A 21133-nucleotide genomic window follows, 5' to 3' on the forward strand; every position below is an offset into this window, starting at 1 on the left:
ACAAGGCATCGTCTATCTTGTTAGTGAGAGCATTGTTAGTGAGAGCCCTAGAGCCAATCATTTGATGATTGTTGTATGGACTCATTGTATCATATTTCTATTTTATAAAGGCATTTTATTGTGGTTATTATACTTACTTGATATTCGTGCCATATAACTAAGTATAATAATGTCCTTGAGTAGATCGTTCGTATCTATATCAATCGATTGATTGAATCGATAGTGAGATGATATAGAGAACACTACTCTAAATTATTCCTAGTCAAGTATTAACATTCAAGGACAATGTTAATGCGACGAGACTAGCATGTAGGTCAACATGATGACTTGATCTCACAAGTCATGGATATGAGATATCAAGTTGACACATGGGTATGCATTGGAGAATGTATACTGAATGACCCGCCATGAAAAAGTATCATGGATCGTTATATGAGTGTCATATACTTTCTCATGTGGCTATTAGTATGACTATTAGTCCTTGGACCTGAAGTCACCATGATTCCCAACATAAGGAGTTGCATACTTTGGCTTCGTCAAACGTCACCCGTAACTGGGTGGACTATAAAGGCGATTACTGGGTGTGTAACAAATTATGTAGTGGGATGTGAGTGATGTAGATGAGATCTATCCCTCCCATATAACGGGAGTGATATCATAGTTCTTGATAGAGTAAGACCACTAAAGTGCATGACCATGCCCAAATGAGTCAACATGTGATGTTGAGCTCGTTTGATTGTAGTGAGTCTACTTGGAGTTCAAGACATAGATTGATTAGAGGATGACACGGTCTATGCCTCGGTTTGATCAATCATGATATCAAGGATAGAAGGACATTGTCACATATTGTGAAGAGTCACAATTAGTAGTCACAATGGTGATGTTGGATCTCAACATTCTTGTAACTTGGGTAGTAGTGATGTGTTGCTAGATACCGCTCACTACTTATATTTCTAAATCGGTTTAGAAGTATTGCCAACGTTACAAGAGCCTATAGGGTCACACACAAAGGACAATTAGGTGGAGATTAGGTTCATATGATGAACCAAGAGGATTAGATTCATGTGATGAATCAAGTTGGGTTAAGTGTAATCCAAACTAGACTAGTGGAGTTGATTTGATCAACTTTGGGAAATTAGAAGTCAAGTTTGACTTGACTTGAGAAGGAGAACTTTGGGAGTCAAGTTTGACTTGACTTTGTGTCATGTCATCATAAATGTTGACTTGACTTTTTGTCATGTCATCATCTATGTTGACTTGACTTATGACACCTCATGGTCAATGCTTGACTTGACCATTTGACTTTGATGTGAGGTGGCATAAGAGGTGACCAATGGTGATGCTCCACATCATCATGGATGCCACATCATGGGGGTTACAATTAGAATTTGTAACCTAAGGCTTTTAATGTGATTAATTAGCCATGAATGAGCCTTGATGTGACAAGACACAAGAGGAGAAAGAGAATGTTTTTCATTCTCAACGTTGAGATTTTTTCCCCTCTCCTCTTTCCTTGGTTCTCTTCTCCCTTAGAGAACTTCTTCTCTTCTCCTCTCCTCTCCAAGCCTTGCCGAAACTAAGAAGGAGTGCTAGCACACTCTAAGCTTTCGGTTCTCCACTCCTTGTCCGTGTGGATACCAATAGAGGAGCGGCACTTGACGCTCTCGAGATCCGACCATCTTTTGGACGAGCGGGATACGCGAAGGGCACGCATCGAGGGTAAAGGTCCTTAAACTCGTAGATCTAATGTAGATCTAGGTAGAAAACCATGTACAAGTAAATTTTTTGTTTCTTCGCACGGATCCGTGGCATGGGTTCCGGGGTTTCCGCAACGCAAAAGAGCAGTTTTTGCGGCCCGTAAAACCCAACATATCTACGGTTACCTCAGTGTCTTTGTTCAACCATGATAACCTGTATGCTTCGGATGATGGTCCGTTTTCAATTGTAATTTTCGGACAGCTTCATCGGACACAACGTTCTTACAACTGCCGCTATCAATGATCATCTTGCATACTTTATCAGCAACAGTGCAAGTGGTGTGGAAGATATTGGTTCTCAACCAGTCATCTTTCGAATTGTCCTTTGGAGTGAGTAGACTCTTGCGAACAACTAAAGTTTCCTGACCATCGCCATAAAGCACCTCGTCAGGTTCATCCTCATCGTACACAGGTTCTCTGATTGTCTCCTTCTTATCGTCCTCGTCTTCTTCGATTAATAAATTTTTGCCCTTCTGATTAGTAGGAGCAGGAGCAGGCGTCCTGCACTCGTTGGCCCTATGACCCTGTTCACCACAACGATAACATGTAATAGATTTAGAATTAACCTGTGATGGCTTCTGTTGTGGTTGTTGACGTGAAGGACGTGAGTCTTGAGGGCGGGATCGGCTGTTTTGGTCACCTCTGACTATCGGCTTCCGGTTGTGCTGTTTTTCCACGGCCAGCGCACGCTGGTATGCCTCTGAAACGGTCCACAATGAATGAAGACTGAGGGCATCCTGCAAGGGCTGGCGCAATCCCCCCCAAGTATCGTGCCACCATCTGCTCCTCGGTCTCCGAGAGGTCGTTTCGGGCAATCAACTGGTAGAACTCTTCCGTATATTCATCGACCGATCTCGCACCCTGCCTCAATAAGTGAAGTCGTTGAAACAGAGTTTGAGAGTAGCCGAAAGGAAGGAACTGAGCTCTCATCTTTTTCTTCATCTTTTCCCAATCGGTGATCTTGGGCTTGCCTTGTCTTTCTCGTGAGCGTCGTAGTTGTTCCCACCATGCGGATGCTCGACCCTTGAATCAGATGGCAACCAACTTGACCTTCATCCGATCGGGTACCTCCTTGTAGTAAAAAATCCTTTCTATTTCGTTGAGTCAATCAACGAATCCTTCTGCTTGTAAAGTTCCTGAAAACTCAGGTAGATCAACTCGAAAACGAAGTCTACATACCGTTCTTCTCGACTTTGACGATTCGCGACCTTATCGGGGTGGTGGTAAGGATTGTCAAAGGTGGATGCGGAATCAGAATCACGGTCATAGCTCCTTCGATCTTCAAAATCCTGCGTCGCCAGACGCTGGGTACAACAACAACAACAACAACAACCAAGCCTTATCCCACTAAGTGGGGTCGGCTATATGGATCCTTTTACGCCATTGAGCTCTATCTCCTATTATATCATCATTTATATTTAAATAAATTTTATCTTGTTTTATTGTTGCTAACCAAGTCTTTTTTGGTCTACCTCGCCCTCGTTTGATATGCGTATTTGTCATAGTTTCACACCGCCTAACTGGAGCATTTATCGGTCGTCTAAGTACATGTCCGTACCACCTTAAACGTGTCTCACGGAGTTTTCCCTCAATAGATGCAACTCCAACTTTCTCTCTAATGCTCTCATTTCTTATTCTGTCCATCTTCGTATGTCCACACATCCATCTTAACATCCTCATCTCCGCAACTCTCATCTTTTGCTCATGTGCTCGAGTCATAGCCCAACATTCAGCGCCATATAACATGGCAGGTCTAATTGCCGTTTTATAGAACTTTCCTTTAAGTTTTAGAGGCACTTTACGATCACATAAAACACCTGATGCTCTCCTCCACTTCAACCATCCTGTTTGTATTCTATGTAAGACATCTCTCTCAATCCCTCCATCGGCTTGCAAAAATGATCCTAAATATTTAAAACTCTCAGTTCCAGACAACTCATCATCTCCTATTTTAATACTTGTCTCATTACGTTCAATATTGCTAAACTTAAATTCCATATATTCTGTCTTTACTCTACTAAGCCTAAAACCTTTCTCTTCTAGTGTTTCTCGCCAAGATTCTAATTTAGCATTTACTCCCTCACGTGTCTCATCTACCAATACAATATCATCTGCAAACAACATGCACCATGGTACGGTATCTTGAATGTGTCCAGTAAGTTCATCCATGATTAGTGTAAAAAGATAAGGACTTAGAGCTGACCCTTGATGTAACCCTATCTTTATTGGAAATGCTTCAGTTAATCCGCCTGAAGTCTTCACTCTAGTCGTTACTTCCTCATACATATCCTTAATTAGGTCAATATATACTACGCTAACACCCCTCTTTTCTAGAATTCTCCATATAATTTCCCTTGGGACTCTATCATAAGCTTTTTCTAAATCAACAAATATCATATGTAGATCTTGCTTTTGCCCCCGATACTTTTCAATTAGTTGCCTGAGAAGATGTATAGCTTCTATTGTCGACCTACCAGGCATAAACCCAAATTGATTTTCGGTGACCATAGTCTCTTTCCTTAATCGTTTTTCTATTACTCTTTCCCAAAGTTTCATGGTATGACTCATTAATTTAATGCCCCTATAATTTGCACAATTTTGTACGTCCCCCTTATTCTTATATAAGGGAATTAGAGTACTTACTCTCCATTGATCTGACATTTTCTTTGTTTTCAATATCATGTTAAATAATTTTGTAAGCCATTCAATACCTTGTTTCCCTAGGCACTTCCATACCTCTATCGGGATATCATCTGGTCCAACGGCTTTTCCATTTTTCATTCCGTTTAAAGCTTGTTCTACTTCTGAAATTTGAATTCTACGGTAAAAATTTAAATTTCTATACTCATTTGACCTGCTTAAATTACCTAAGTTAAGTTGATCACCTACACCTTCATTAAAAAGTTGATGAAAATACCTCTTCCACCGCTCTTTTATTTCTCCATCATTTACTAATACCCTATTGCATTCATCTTTAATACATCTTATTTGGCTAATATCTTTTGTCTTCCTCTCTCTCACTTTAGCTATTTTATAAATGTCTTTTTCTCCTTCTTTTGTATCCAATTTTCGATATAACTGCTCAAAAGTTGTATTTTTAGCTTCATTCACTGCTTTTTTAGCCTCTTTCTTAGCTAATGTATATTTTTTTAAATTTTCTTCATTCTTGCAAATATATAATTTCTTATAGGCTATTCGTTTTTCCTTCACTTTTTCCTGTACTTTCTCATTCCACCACCAAGATTCTTTACTTGGTGGTACATGCCCCTTTGACTCGCCGAGTATACTCTTGGCTATTATTTTCAACTTTGATACCATTTTATCCCATGTCGTAGTAGGGTCACCGTATACTTCACCTAATACTTGTCCTTCTACCTTCTCCTTAAATATGTTTTGTTTCTCATCCTTCAACTTCCACCACTTAATTCTAGGAGTAGTGGATATTTTCTTTTTATGGATATTATGCTTAAGACGTATATCCAATACTACTAACCTATGTTGGGTAGTTAAACTTTCTCCAGGAATGACCTTACAATCTTTACAAATCTTTCTATCCCTCTTCCTAACCATAAGAAAGTCAATTTGCGATTTATTATTCCCGCTTTTAAATGTGATCAAGTGTTCTTCTCTTTTCTTAAAAAACGTATTAGCTAGTATAAGATCATATGCTATCGCAAAATCCAGTATAGTTTTACCTTCCTCATTTCTTGTTCCAAACCCATAATCCCCATGCACCCTCTCATATTCCTCATTTTTCACTCCAACATGTCCATTTAGATCACCTCCTATTAAAATCATTTCATTTGATGGAATATTTTGTAATACTTCATCTAGGTCATCCCAAAACCTTGATTTGGTATTTTCATCTAATCCTGCTTGAGGTGCATATACACTAATTACATTTATAGTGTCTTTCTCCACTACTATTTTGAGAGCTATAATTCTATCCCCCTTTCTATTTACTCCTACAACTTCATCCTTTAACGAACTATCTACAATAACACCAACTCCATTTCTTGTTTTACTCTTCCCTGTGTACCATAACTTATAACCCGAGTTCTCTATCAACACTTAATATTATTCTAAACTCGAGGGGGAGTTGTTTTTTAATCAGACGTTTGATGCAGGAGGATTTGTTGAATCTTTTTTATTATTTTTAGTAGTTTTCAGGGGTTTTGATAATTATGATATTTTGATAATTTCTATCTTTTGTATTTTATGATTTTAAGTCTGTTTAGAATTTTTTGAGATTTAGAATATGCTAAGATTTAGAATCTATTTAGATTTTTTCTTTTATATTATAATTTTTTATAATCTATTTAAATAATGATTTAATTGATATTTAAGATGATATTTTTTAAATTAATAATATTTTTTTGATAATACTATTTATTTTTCTATCTACTAATATTCTTTTGAATTAATTTAGATTAATTTTCGACATTCATAATTAATATTAATCAAATTAATATAACCCACTATCCGTGTTATGCCTGCAACTACAAAATTATCATAGCCAAACATATCATTTTCTCTCTAATAATAATAATTATTATTATTATACACTCGTCAATTCGATTAAATCTTCTGCAAAAGGTGGAATCTACCACTTTAACGGCCCTACACAGTCTGCCTCACGACCATTTATGAGTAGGTAAATCTAGAAATTGCAGTTGGTTATGTCGCAAGAGGGTATTGCCTGACATTAAAATTTGAACTCTTGTCCTCTTCTATAACTCTGTTACGTCATAATCAACTCGGCTATGTCCCGGGCGTCAATTCGATTAAATCTAACATAATAAAAGTAGATCTGGATGAAATCTAATCAACAAGCTTTAGCCGTCGTTGACCAACTACAGAATTGTGCAAAAAAAAAACACAAAGGGGACGAATGAGTCAATTTTTCTTTTTAAAGAAAAAAATAATAAAAAGGTCAATTTATTCCCAATTTATACTCTCTGACGTCGGCGCCGACGATGAAGTCACCGGCGATGGAAACGGCATGAGATAATCATCAAAGCCATCATCATGAAGCAGAGCAAAAACACTGAAGCTCATGTTCGCCGGCGAAAGCTCCGGCAGCGGCTCCTCCTTTTCCAAGTACCTCACCGTCTGCCGCATGCTCGGCCTCGCCGCCGGCAGCGGGTGGGAGCAGAGCAACCCGAGCTTCAATACCAGCTCCACCTCCTCCAGCTCTTCCTCCTCCCCCATCCTCGCGTCCCTCGCCGCAGCGATCGCCCCCTGTCGCCAATTCTCCACCACCCAGTCCACCAGCACGACCTGCTCCTCCTCGCAGGAGATCACCGGCCGCCGCCCGCACACAACCTCCAACACAAACGTCCCGAACGCGAACACGTCGGTGGCGGTCGACGACTTCCTGGTCTGGGCGAGCTCCGGCGCGAGGTAGCCCATGGTTCCGACCACGATGCTCGATTTCAGATCACTTCCATGATCGTACAATCTTGCGAGCCCGAAATCTCCCAACCTCGCGTTGAATTCCTCGTCGAGCAGCACATTGCTGGCCTTGACGTCCCGGTGAACAACCACCTGCTCCCAGTCCTGGTGGAGGTAGAGAAGCCCCGCCGCCACGCCTTTGATGATCTTCACCCGCGCCGCCCATCTCAGCACCGGCTTGCCAGAATCATGCAGGAACCTGTCGAGGCTACCGTTGCGCATGTACCGGTAGACGAGGAGGAGCTCGCCTTTCCGGCGGCAGTACCCGAGCAGCGGAACCAAATTCCGGTGGCAGAGCCGGCCGAGGCTCACTACCTCGGCGACGAACTCCCTCATCCCCTGTCTCGACTCATAGGACGACACTCTTTTAACGGCGATCTTCGTCTTGGAGCTCGGAAGAACGCCCTTGTAGACCCTCCCGAATCCGCCGATCCCCAGCAGCTCCTCCTCCCGGAAACCTCTCGTGGCTCTGTGCAACTCCTTGTAGGAGAACCGATGAGGACTGTAATCCATCTCCCACTCCTCGAGTTCCTCTGCATACTTCGCCTTCCTCCAATTGATCAACAGAGCGCCGACGATGGCCATCAGAGCAAACATAGCGGAAGCTAAAGGCACCAGGATGTAGAAAAGCTTCCACCGTCCGGAGCTTGATCTCGCGGCCGGGAGCGGAGGCAGCAAGGAGTAGTCCAGAGCTTGAGCCGTGCCGTTGATGCTGAAGCTCCAGCCGAGAACGTAGTGAGACGTCAAGAACGGACCATTGGCGGAGGTGAAGCCAACGAACATGGAGTCCTTCAAAACTCCGGCGAGATCGATCTTCGAAGACAGCAGAGGTTTCCCCGGCTTCGCCATCGGCACCGGAGCTAACGTGACGTCGAGTCGCGTCTCCTCGCCGTCGTAATCCACCCAAACTTGCATCACTCGGCCGCTCCGGAGCGTTAAGTTCCTGAAAGATTGGCCGTCGTCGGAGTAGTACCCGGCGGGGCTGGAGTTGAAGGACCTGAGGCCGTTGATGTCGATCCCGACATGGTTTTCGTTGACGTCCAAGAACTCCGGGTTGAGGATGGTGTCGAGCTCAACGGCGAAGATGTGGTTGGAGGGGCTGCCGTTGTTGCTGAGATTGAAGAGGCCTAAGTACTGGCTTCCGGTGGACCGTGAGAAGTCCTCGGTGGGGGAGATGACGAAGAAGATGCCATGGCCGCTGAGTTGGGGATCGACGGAGATGACGCCGAAGGCGTAGGTGGTGGAGAAGGAGAAGATGCGGCCGTTGGAGGGGTTTCTGAAACTGAACTTGGAAGGGTGGAAGGCGCGGCCGGTGATCTGGCTGGTGGCGTTAGTGAGCATCAAAAGGCCGGTGGAGGTTATCGTCGCGAAGCTTTGAAGGGTGAGGTTCGCACCGAGGAAGCCATTGAAGAGGAAACCATGAGAGGAAGCAAGGTTTTGGTGGAGGAAGAAGAAGAGGAAGAGAAGGGAGAGACAAGTCTTGAGGAGCATTGTTTGGCATAGTTTCTAGTCTTTGAAACCAAAGTCTAGCTAGTTTTATTGAGTCCCTTCGATATCGGTTCAAACCGACCACATCGGTCAGGTCGCACTCGATTGATCAAGTTATTAGAAATAGTTATCTTTGACCATTAGATTATGAAATAATTCTTAGTAGGTTTATTTGAAATTGACACATAGTGGTAGTTGGGAGGTGTTCTTCTAGGCAACTTCTTGGCTTTGAGACCGTTCTCATGTTCATCATCATCATCAAACACTTTTCCACATTGACTTTAGCTTAATTATGATAATTACAAATGTGAAATTGAGAACCAAATCAATTGGTTACAAATAAGAATTTATGAGGTTTCTTTCCATAAGAATTTAATTTTTAAAAACAAATTGTTATTATTATTTATCAAAAGACCCAACAAGCTTTCGTGCTATTATTTTACATTTGATTTTTTGAATTCCACGATGAAATTGAGAGGGTTTCTCTACACATATGGCCTTTCTCCTAATGCCTTAATTATATCATTTAAATATCTTAAAAATATTTAACTTGAGTGATACATCTAAAATCTATCTTCTCGATGAATACTAATATAGAAGTATTTTAATGTGGATAAACCTTTCTGAAAGAATATATGTCAGAGTGGGTAGAGTTGAGTAACTCAGTGAAAATTATAGAATTCATTGATTTACACTTAATACCGGAAGTAATCCTCTATTCTATTGAAGAATACAGGAAATAGACAATCAAACTACATTTAGGGAAGAAAACGATGCTATCATAAATAATATTAATCCAAAACGGGCTCAAACCCCTTAAATATGCATTTAAATAGATCAAAAAAAAATCCTAACTTACAAAAGTTAAAAATACTCTCAAATTATAAAAATAAAAAATTATTATAAATAATAAAAAAAATATTTGGAGCCTCTAAAAAGATATTAAATAATATCTAATTGACCCAAAAGTGGGTTGGTATAGGTTTCATCCAGTACTGAATAGAGGTCTCTAAAAATGTTTTGATTAACAATTGATTATGTCTCGTTATGACACCCGAGTTAAAAGTTATGGACTTCAAAAATTTGCCCTGCTAAATCCGCATCAGATAGGGTGTTTTAGAGGGTTGAGTCGTAGGAGGGATCTGAATGGTGTTGAGATGGGAAGTTAGATTTAAGTTGAATGTCAAGCAAGCCTAAGAAGAGACATGATCGATCAATCAAATGTAAATTTAAGGAAAAATGCAAGCGAAAGTCATTTTCTTCGGATGAGCAATCTATTCTTCTCTCCCCTTGAAGCCCCTCCATAGCCTCCATCCCTTTGTGAACTCCAAGTAAGCTCCTCAACCAATCGTCAATCATTTAATGCCCTTCGTTGCCTCCATCCCTTGATGAACCCTACTTGGTCCCCCAACTTGACCATCAATCACCAATCATCCTTGTTAGTCGGTTGGCCTACAACAATAGACCATCCCATAGGTCACTTGTTGATCGTCGATTGGCCAAAAACAATTGATCATCTCGACTATTTTTTCGATCATCAATTATACCCGTTCAGGTAACTAGTCACTAGGGTTGGCCCTAAGAGGGTTCGCTTGAAACAGTACCATCAGCCGATTGTTATGCCTTAGCAATCGATATCGTGACCAATCAAATTGAACAATCGAGTTCTAAACTCTCGATTCACTATTACAGTGTCATCAATCGATTGCTAAACTCTGACAGTCAATTGATGTGCATAATAATCGATTGTTCAACTCTATCAATCGATTGATCATGCAGCAAACTCCCTTTACCCCCTCAAACTCTGAATTCGAGGTTTATGATTCACCAATCGATTGTTACCATCTAGAAATCGACTATAGTTGTGTTTCAGCCTTTCAACATTGAATTTTCATCTTGTTTGGTATCCGATTGATCTCAACCAATATTCGATTAATCTTGATTTGCAAAGATTTTTTGTTGCCCAACATCCGATCAACCTTGACTTATCGAGACTTTCCATTATATGTCAAGTGCTTGATCCTCTATGATCTACTTGGACTTCATTCATCTTGTAAGATACTAGAAATTTTATGGTTAGAATTAACCAATTAAAGGCTGAGTTTTAATTGAACCGGATTAAGTTGGTTAAAGCCCAAATTAGCCAAATCCATTTAGGTTAAGGGGTCGGATCTAGAATCAGGTTAAATACGTAAATCATTAAAGTCGAAACCCATTAGGTTATTGAATTTAAGATACGAGAAATTCTACTAGTGAAGGAAGAATGGGGCTCGTCTTGCAAAGATGAAATCAATGAAACCGATTTGGGTCAAATCAGAGGTTGTTTGGTTAGTGAACCAAATTGAACCAACTTAGTTTGGATCGTGATGGAAGAAATTCTGCCAGAATGAATGCAATGAGAAGCTTCCTCTTGTGAAGACGAATTGAACAAAATTGATTTGGATCAAATCGGAGTTCATTTGGTTAGTGAATCAAGCGAACCAAAATTGAACCCGATTTGCTACAGTAACCCTAGGTTTTGATTTGGCTTGGTTCGGTTCGCGTGCGGTTTGGTTCAGCCAAATCCCAAAATCCTGATTTTAAATCCACTGTAGCTTCTCAATCGCGATTTCCCTCGCGCGCCCACAACCACCTACCTTCCGCGCGACTCGCGACACCAACGCCCGCATCCATCGGCGAGGAAATCACACCTCTCATGCGATTTAAAGGAGGGCAGCCACCGCCGCCTTCCTCGTCCTGCCATAGCCAGCCGCCGCTTGTCCTACGCATCGATCCGACCCACCGCTATGCACGACTGTCGCCGCGTGGAGAAGACGCCCGACGCCGCCGCCGTCGCATGGAGAAGACCCCCGCATCGTTGCCTTCCTCGCAGTGCCCTCTTCCTCTTCTCCTTTCGTTTTAAAGCCACCGCCTCCTTCTTCCTCAAGCTGCTCGAACAACTTCCTCCTTCACGGTTCGCCACCGCCAACTGGAGCTTGATTCTAGGGTTTCTGATCGGAGGTAAACATTCTTAAATCTGATTAATTCCTATTGCTGTGAACGAATGTGAGATTTGGAGGTTGAATCTGTGAAGTCGATTTTGTTGGGTTTTTGGACCGATACTGTTCTATTGGATTTCTCGGGATGATTAGGTTTACTGTTCGATTGAAATTAGGGTTTGTTGTGGTTGTCGGATTTCAATTTTGTTGAGTTTCGGTGAGATTGAGAATGGATGGAACTAGGGTTTTATAGGGTTGATTTATTGGATTAGTGGTGATTTGGATTAGGTTAATATTAGATCCGGTTAACATTAGAGTTAATAGATTTAAATTGATTGTTATGGTTAAGTTAAATTCGATTGAGATGTGAAGTTCTTGTGTGTCGAATTTTGAAATTCAATTGGATTAGCTTGCTGTTGGTTTTGGCATTAAATTGGCATGATTTAAATTAGGTTAATTTGAGCTAAATTGGAATGAGGTTAACTTAAATTAAATTAACTGAGTTATGTAATTTGATTTAATTGAGTAAGTTAGTGCTAAACTTTTGGATCTGTTGGATTGGCTTGTGTTGATCCTAGTTGATCCGGTTTAGGCTAACTTGAGTCAATTGAAGTTTAATTGGGTTAGATTAATCTTAGAATCAGCTAGGGTTCTCTTTGATGGGAATTAATATAATATTGTACTTAGTAGTGTTGTATTTTATAATTTGTAGGGTTGTGATTGTGATTCTGTTATATACGAGGTTATATTTGACGTGAGTCATATCAGATGGGTACTCCTGTGCTTGGTTAATACGTACAGATTTTATTTACAGTGCATGAATTATTATCCGTTGTAAATTATCATGTTGTTATCCTTATTAATTTGTTGCTTGACACTTATCGTTGACCTTGATATGATCTTTTTGTCATCAATACAGTCCTATAACTGTTGTTGATCTGTGGTGATTATTTTGATTGATGTTGAGTATATATATGTTGAACTGAAATGTAATAGTTATCTGTTGAACTGTGCATCATAGCATCATGTTATTGTTGTTGGCTCTCACTGCCTGTGTGGGTGCTACCAAGACTAGCTAGATAGCCCTCCTGAAATACTACTCCTCCCTCTCGATTGTAGCTGGTCTGTTGTTGAGGCGGGTGATTCCTGTCGTGCACCCCAGTTCACTGCACAGTGTGGGTGTTTGGGAATGTTGAGTGCAGACAGTGATATTTTTCCCCGCTCCCCACTCACGTGTAGTGGTCTATTGTTGGAGGGTGTGCAGTTGTCCTTTTTGGTGCCCTAGTTCACTGCACTGGGTGGGTGACTGAGGGTGGCGAGTGCAGACAGTGACCATGCATATGTACATGCATTTGTTGATAGTTGTTTGCTGCATTTATGGTTGTTGCACTTGTTGTTATATGATTGTTGCATTTGTGTGACATAACATGCATTATTCTCGTATTGTATGATACTTGTTAGTTGTACGTAGTATGTTGACCTTGTTCATATTGAGACTGTATACCTTTGATATCTATGTTCATATTTTTATGTTGTGCACTTCTGTCTAGTATCCATTGAGTATTTTTATACTCACCACCCAGACTCTGGGATTTTTCTATCTCCTTAGATAGTAGATAAAGATATTGAAATTTGGAGTTTTGCTGGACTGCCCCCATCTCACAACAGGAGTTTGTTGGTTTTTTTATATAGTTTTCAGCATGTTATTTGGATGTGTGGTTCAGATTGTTTTCGACGTGTGGTAGTTTTGTGCATATTTATGTTTTGGCTTCGTAGTAGAGTTGTCGTTTGATTTTGTTGTGAGCACGATCGATGTGCTTTGAGATTTTCATTGTTTCGTAGTTGTTGTGGTAGTTGTTATAGTTGATGTTGTGTTGGGTATGTAGTTGTGGTCATGTGGGCCTTTATCCTGTAGTTGCTTAGCAATTATGCATATATTGTATTGTAGAGTGGCCGTGTGGGCCTGCATATGCTGCCGAAATTTTTCGGGCAGCCCCGTCTCTCGGGGCGTGACACATCTCATGGCAAAATGTATTCAGAAAAAGTTGAAATTGTTACAGGTGGAGATGCTGTCCTTAGTTAAATTTTTCAAACAACCACCTCTCAGGATGTGACACATCTCATACCAAGTGTTTGGTCAACCTTGATCGACTTGAACTTTGTTTCTCATGTTAAGTCTTCGGTTATTCATGACTCACTTGAACTTCATCTCATACTTTCAACTATCAAGTGTTCGGACAACCATGACTCACTTAAATTTTCTTTTTGCCAATTCTCTATTCACTTTTAACCATCAAGTATCTGGTCAACTGTGATCTATTTGGACTTCTCACCTCATGCCAACTTCTATTGGATTTCCAACCATTAAGTATTCAGTCAATCGTGACCCATTTAGACATCTCGTCTTATAGCAACTTCCTGTTCAACTTCCGACCATCAAATATTAAGTCAATTATAATCTATTTAGACTTTTCGTCTAATGTCAATTAACATATTGATTAAACATTGAAACTCAAATTCGAATCAAATCAAGCTTAGTCAACCTTGATAAGAGGTTGATTGCACCAATAATATATCTATATTTCTAAAGTTGAATTTAAAGTATTTGAATTAATTATTTATAAAATAATTATTAATTTATATATTTTAATATATATTTAATATTTTATTAAATATAATTAGTAAATAATTACTTCAAAAATATTTGTTTAACTTTCAAAAGAGAAAAAGAAAAGAAGAAGTATTAATTCAAAGCCTAGTGGTGATATTATTTGAGAGGTCATTTTTTTAAATTCTTCTTAAACCTAAAAATATTAGGTACGGCCCTTCTAATCACCCAAATAGAAAAGGAAAACATTTGCCCTAAATTTCAAATATAATCTATACTGTCAGTATCCTCTCCTCTCCGGGTTAGCAGGATGCGCCGCCTAAGGGTTCCATCTTGAGCTAGTTCACTTATCTTGTTGAGTGATCATTAACCAAGTTACACTAAATTGAGTTGTCAACTTATTGCACTGATTCGAGTCACTAACTTATCGAGTTGATCCGAGTTATCGACTTGCCGAGCTCATCTGACCTGTCGAACTTGTCCTACCTTCGACTTGTCAACCTATTGAACTGCCTGAGCACCAACCCAAGAGCACTTGGGAACTCGAGTCCAAGTGCCTCCACTATTGGGTCACAGGACTCGATAGCTCGAGCCCTCTGAGTCTTTAGCGGACCATCGAGACTTGCAATAATGGACAATTACAAAGAGGTGCGTTTCTTGTAGTTCTCCCCATGAGATGTGCTCCTTAACTTCTCTCTAGGAGGTGTATCTCTTGGAGTTTTCTTATACAAGAGAAGTTATTCTCTCTAGGTAAGGGGATTGATTTTTACTCAATTTTTTGAACACTTCTTTTCTTTATCATCTTTTTTACTGTACTATTTTTCTCTTGAATATAATTTAAGCATTGAAATCTCTCAAATCTAATTTAAGCATCCAAAGGGTCTTGTCAGGTAACTTTCATCCAGTCCTTTGACGTGTATTATTTTTCACAGAGTAGGCTACCTTACAAAAAAAAAAGAAAAAAAAAAAAAAAAAACTTTGACACCATTGTTCCATGATGTGAGATGGATTTCTACCATTGAATCATCGCTCCAAAGTATAATCCATGATAAATTTCTGTCGCATCAATAATCTAATTTTCCACCGAAGCGACTAAGAAACTATACATCAATTAGACTAAATATAACGGAATAAAAGTAGATTTGGACGAAATCCAACACACACGCTGCAGTTTGCCGTCGTTGACCAACTGCAGAATTCTGCAACAAATGTGTGACCGAGAACGATCAAGTCAAATTTTCTCTCTATAGAAAAAATAATAAAAAGACAAATTTATCGCGACAAATTATTATTATTATTATTTTTTCTATCAAATAGACCAAACGTGCCATGTCTCGTGGTTAGACGTCATTGATGGAGTGAGCTAGAATTATCTATCACATTGGCTTCCAATGTCAATGTCATAATTCATAAAGATCTAAATTATTGATAGATAAATTTTTGAGATTAAAGACGAAATTTAAACATCTAAATTATATAAAAATAAAATAAAATCATCGCCCTGAAACAGAGACACTAGAGGCGGTGGCCTGAGACGAAGTGGTTGGATACGACAGGACGTAGTCATCGAAGCCGTCGCTGTTGAGAAGAGCAAGGCCAGTGCTGAAGCTCTCGTCCATGGCCGGCAGAAGCTCCGGGAGCGCCGCCGCGCCCTCCAAGTACCGCACTGCCTGGCGCATGCTCGGCCTGCACGTGGGCAGCGGGTGCGCGCACAGCAGCCCGAGCTTCAGGACCAGCTCCACCTCCTCCTCCGCGCACTCCTCCCCGAGCCTCGGATCCCTCGTCGTAGCTATCGATCCCTTCCGCCAGTGCTCTAGCACCCAATCCGCCAGCACCAGCTCCTGGTCGCCGTCGCCGTCGCCGGCGCCTGAGTCCACCGGTCTCCTCCCGCACGAAACTTCCAGCGCGAAGATCCCAAACGCAAACACGTCGGTCCTGGTGGAAGCCCTGCCGGTCCGAGCAAGCTCCGGCGCGAGGTACCCCATGGTCCCGACGATGCTGGTGGTTTGCAGATCGGTTCCATGATCGTAGAGTCTCGCGAGGCCGAAGTCTCCCAACCTCCCGTTCATCTCGTCGTCGAGCAGCACGTTGCTGGCCTTGATGTCTCTGTGGACGACGACTTGCTCCCAGTCCTCGTGCAGATAGAGGAGGCCCGCCGCCACGCCTCTGATGATCCGAAACCGAGTCGCCCAGTCCAAACAAGGCTTGTGCCTGGCCGTGCAGGAGCTTGTCCAGACTTCCATTGGGCATGTAATCGTAGACCAGCATGAGCTCTCCCCGGCGACGGCAGTAGCCGAGCAGCTGCACGAGATTCCGGTGACGGAGACGGCCTAAGCTCACGATCTCTGCTATGAATTCCCTCACGCCCTGTCTCGACTCGTGAGACACTTTTTTCACGGCGACCTCCGATTTGGAGCTCGGCAGCAGCCCCTTGTAGACCCTCCCGAATCCGCCGACTCCGAGCAGCTCCCTGTCCCTGAAGCCATTGGTGGCGTCGTACAGATCTTTGTACGAGAACCTGCGAGGACCGTACTCGAGCTCCCAGTCTTCGAGGACCTCTGCGTACTTCATCCTCCGTCTCACGGCGAGCACTATGATGCAAATGAAGATCAGGACCACTACGGCCGAAGCCAGAGGTAGCACGATCTCCAAGACTCTTGATCTGCCGGCCGACGGAAAACGAGGGAGCGGAGGCAGCAGGGAGTAGTCCAGAGCTTGAGCTGTTCCGTTCATGCGGAAGCTCCAGCCGCGAATGCAGTGGTGGGTTAGGAAAGGGCCGGTGGACGATGAGAAGCCGACGAACATGGAGTCTGAGAAAATCGCAGAGAGATTGATGTGCTCCGTCAAGAGAGGTTTCTGTGGTTTGGCCATGGGGATCGGAGCTAAGGTGACATTCAGCTGCATCTCTTCGCCGTCATAGTCCACCCAAACTTGCAGGCTTTGGCCGCTGATGAGCGTCAAATTGGTGAGCAGCCCGCTGCCATCGTCATAGTAACCAGCAGGCCTCGACGAATTGGACCTCAAGCTGTTGATGTCGATTCCGACATGGTTGTCGTTGATGTCGCTGAATTCAGGGTTAAGGATGGTGTCGAGCTCGATCGCGAAGACGCGATTGGTGGAATTCCCGTTGTTGCTCAAGTTTAGGATGCCCAGATACTGACCTCCTGTAGCTCGGGAGAAATCCTCCGTGGGAGAGACGACGAAGGCGATCCCATGGCCGCTGAGATTGGGATCCTCGGAGACGATGCCGAAAGCAAAAGTGGTGGAGAAGGAGAGGACCGAGCCATTAGAATGGTTTCTGAAATCGAGCTTGGAAGGGCGGAACGCGTGGCCCATGATATCCTTGGTTGCGTTGGTGAGCACCAGGAGGCCGCCGGGCGTGATCGACGCGACGCCGTCGAGAGTCAAGTTCGCGCCGACGAATCCATTGAAGGCAAACTGATCATCAGATGCGCCGGCGGCGAAGGCTGCCAGATTGTGGTGGAAGAAGAGGAGAAGGAAGAACAAATCCTTGAGGAACATGATCTTAGCGATTGCTTGAAGAAACTAATCATCGATCAATTAATTCAAGGCCAAGGTTAGTGATTTCTTTCCTAATTTCTCAGACACATACACTTGTTTTCTACACCTGACGGCGAAAGATGGCGACGTGTTTGACTTTTCTTTGGAATCTTGACAACATAGAAAACAAGTTTGACTTTGCCTTTTGATTCAGCAGGTTAATTCCAGAGAAAAAGATCAAGCGATCTTGTTGAAGCAGTAGAAGAATCTATAGAGAGGAATACACGATACTACAATGTCTGTAATCGGTTATCTATGACCAATACAGTTGATCTGTAGTGACAGCCGGAGAGGACGATGGAAACGACGAGGCATGCCCGTTAGAACTCTTCCTGCAATGCGGCATTAAGCCGGTGAAGCTCAGGTGAGTTGGCTCCAGCTCCGGCGGTGTCATATCCCCCTCCAGGTACTGCACAACTCGGCGCATGCTCGGCCTCGCGGCGGGCAGCGGGTGCGAGCAAAGCAGTCCGAGCTTCAGCACCAGCTCCACCTCCTCCGCCGGAAACTCATCCCCCAACCTCGGATCTGCCGTTGTCAGCGCCACCCCCTTTCGCCAACTCTCCGACACCCAGTCCAGCAAAACAGGGTGCTCGGAATCGGCCGCGAAATCCACCGGCCTCCTTCCGCATGCGACCTCCAAGAGGAAGGCTCCGAACGCGAACACGTCGGCCGTGGTGGTGGCCTTCCGTGTACGAGCGAGCTCCGGCGCGAGGTATCCCATCGTTCCGATGACGTGAGTGGTCTGCGGATCGGTTCCGTGGTCGTACAGCCTCGCCAAGCCAAAGTCGCCCAATCTTCCGTTCATTTCGCCGTCGAGCAGCACGTTGCTGGCCTTGATGTCTCTGTGGACTACGATTTGCTCCCAGTCCTCGTGCAGATAGAGCAGCCCCGACGCGACGCCTTTGATGATCTGAAACCGCGCCGGCCAGCGGAGTGGAGGCCGGGTTTTGTCGTGCAGGAAATTGTCGAGGCTGCCGTTGGGCATGTAGTCGTAGACCAAGAGCAGCTCCCCCTTGCGCCGGCAGTAGCCGAGCAATTGGACAAGGTTCCGGTGGCGGAGGCGGCCCATGCTGACGACCTCTGCTATGAATTCTTTCATCCCCTGCCTCGATTCATGGGACACTCTTTTGACGGCGATCTCCAGCTTCGACTTCCGCAGCAAGCCTTTGTAGACCCTTCCGAATCCACCGGCGCCGAGCAGTTCCTTGTCCCTGAAACCATGGGTGGCATGGAACAAATCCTTGTAGGAAAACCGATGAGGGCCGAACTCCTTCTCCCAATCCTCCTGAAGCTCCGCATACTTGTTCCTTCGCCTCACGACGAACACGACGGCGCCGGCGGCGATTAGAACAAGCGCTGCTGAAGCTAACGGCAGTCCGATTTCCAAAAATCTCGACCGGCCATGGCCTCCGGTGCGAGGGATGGACGGAAGCAGGGAATAGTCCAGAGCTTCAGCTGCGCCGTTGAGCTTGAAACTCCAGCCGAGAATATAGTGAGACGTTCGGAAAGATCCGGTGGACGAGGAGAATCCGACGTACATAGCCTCCAAGAACACCGTTGAGAGATCCACCGCCGTCGACAAGAGAGGTGCCTGCGGCTTCTCCATCGGAGTCGGAGCCATGGTGACGTTCAGCCTCATGCCTCTGCCGTCGTACTCCACCCAAACTTGCATGGCCCGGTCAGCGATAAGGCTCATGCCGTTGAAGGAACCAGTGCCGTCGGAGAAATAACCGGCGGAGTGCGAGCTGTTCGATATCACACTGTTGATGTCGATCCCGACGTGGTTGTTATCGATATCACCGAGCTCAGGGTTGAAGAGCGTGTCGAGCTCGATCGCGAAGACATGGTTGCTGGAATTTCCATTGTTGCTCTGGTTGAAGAGGCCGAAGTACTGGCTCCCCAGGGCTCCGGCGAAGTCCCTGGTGCGGGAGACTAAGAAGGTGAGGCCATGCCCGCCGAGGTTGGGGTCCTCAAGCGTGGTGCCGAAGACGAAGGTGCTGGAGAAGGAGAAGACTGTGTCATTGGAGGAGGCTCTGAAGTGAATTGGCCGAGGAAGGAAAGCGTGGCCCCTCGCCTGCTTCGTGTTGTTGGTTAACTGAAGCAAGCCGCCGGAGACGATGGCCGCAGTCCCATCCACGGTGAGATTCGCCGCCAGGAATCCATTGAAGGTGAACTCATCCCTGCCAGTACTGCTCGCGGCTGCAAGTTCAGATCGACAGAGGAAGAGGAAGAGGAAGAGGAGGAGGCACAGCAAAATCTTGTGCGACATGGCGACGACGGTAAGAAGCAGGCGTCGATCAGTGTCCCTTTTATGATCGTGAATTCGAAGGAAAAATGAGCAGAACCAAGAGTCAAAATTGTTTTATCAAGAAAAGTCAAAAGGCGCGTTGTCTCTTTCAATCAAACTTGCATCGATTTAAATTAGTGATAATTTTGATGAAGCAAGTCTTGTCTCCGGTCATGAAAATTTGGCTGTTCTTTAGGCATTTGTGAGTGAAGGAATAGGTGGATCTGGAGATGTTTGATTACTCCTAAAAAAGACTACTATTTTTCAACAACTTATCGCTAGATGAGTTGTATTAATTTATTTGGTCACAAATCAAACTTAGAAAAGGACATTTTTTTATTTTTATTAATATTTAAAAATATTTTATTAAAAAGGTTGATACAAATAATCAACGTCCACGTGGCACGGGAAGCTTATAAGTCAAGCTGCGTCGTAAGTTGGAAATCATAACAAGCTAGGTAAGTTGGAAATCATAACAAGCCCTAACTTGGTCAACATTGAACACAAACCTCATGCTAGTCGGCACCTTACCCTTGACTCTAAGAATTTCCAACTTCGAAAACCCCAAACCTCAACCAACTCAACAAGTTACTGTTGGAATGTATACTGTAAGTCTAGCTTTTATATGAACATCTATTTTGAAATAATTTGAAATGAGAATCACTTTAGTCAAATATTTACATTTTATATTTTGATATATGTTAATGCAGTTGTTCACTTAATTTATATTGTAGATAATATGGGGTGTGGTGTCACACAGAAGATGATATTATCAGTTCCTATAAATTATAAACAGTAGCTCACAACCAAGATGGACTGGGACAAACCATCGAAATGGTTGTAGTGTAATTAGTATTAGTTTGTCTTGACTATAAAATTACACTAGTACACTTTTTGTGTATTAAGCAGGACCGTTTGAGGTCGTTCAATTTATACTGACTATATAATCGAATTAGACCTCTATTATTATGGATGTGCATGCTCTTAATCATTATATAAT

At 43.2% G+C, this 21133-nt stretch overlaps 3 protein-coding genes across 3 annotated transcripts; all 3 read right to left on the reverse strand.

Moving 5' to 3' along the window:
• Positions 1 to 6541: 6541 nt before the first annotated feature.
• Positions 6542 to 8702, reverse strand: LOC141815968 (L-type lectin-domain containing receptor kinase SIT2-like). The gene has a single exon (XM_074703825.1). It carries the CDS (start codon positions 8700 to 8702, stop codon positions 6696 to 6698), a length of 2007 nt encoding a protein of 668 aa, XP_074559926.1. The 3' UTR covers positions 6542 to 6695.
• Positions 8703 to 15617: 6915 nt separating this feature from the next.
• Positions 15618 to 17863, reverse strand: LOC141815969 (L-type lectin-domain containing receptor kinase SIT2-like). Its single transcript, XM_074703826.1, is given in 2 exon segments — positions 15618 to 16486; positions 16488 to 17863. Coding segments are annotated over 2 exon segments (2028 nt in total). The 5' UTR covers positions 17808 to 17863; the 3' UTR covers positions 15618 to 15778.
• Positions 17864 to 17968: 105 nt separating this feature from the next.
• LOC141815970 (L-type lectin-domain containing receptor kinase SIT2-like) lies at positions 17969 to 20115 on the reverse strand. Its single transcript, XM_074703827.1, has one exon. The coding sequence runs from the start codon at positions 20113 to 20115 to the stop codon at positions 18100 to 18102; it is 2016 nt and encodes a 671-aa protein (XP_074559928.1). The 3' UTR covers positions 17969 to 18099.
• Positions 20116 to 21133: the final 1018 nt, after the last annotated feature.

Source organism: Curcuma longa, unplaced genomic scaffold (assembly GCF_044706935.1).
Source record: "Curcuma longa cultivar G26 ecotype Majalengka, Jawa Barat unplaced genomic scaffold, ITB_CL_G26_1.1 contig_13068, whole genome shotgun sequence".
Classification (NCBI taxonomy): Eukaryota; Viridiplantae; Streptophyta; class Magnoliopsida; order Zingiberales; family Zingiberaceae; genus Curcuma; species Curcuma longa.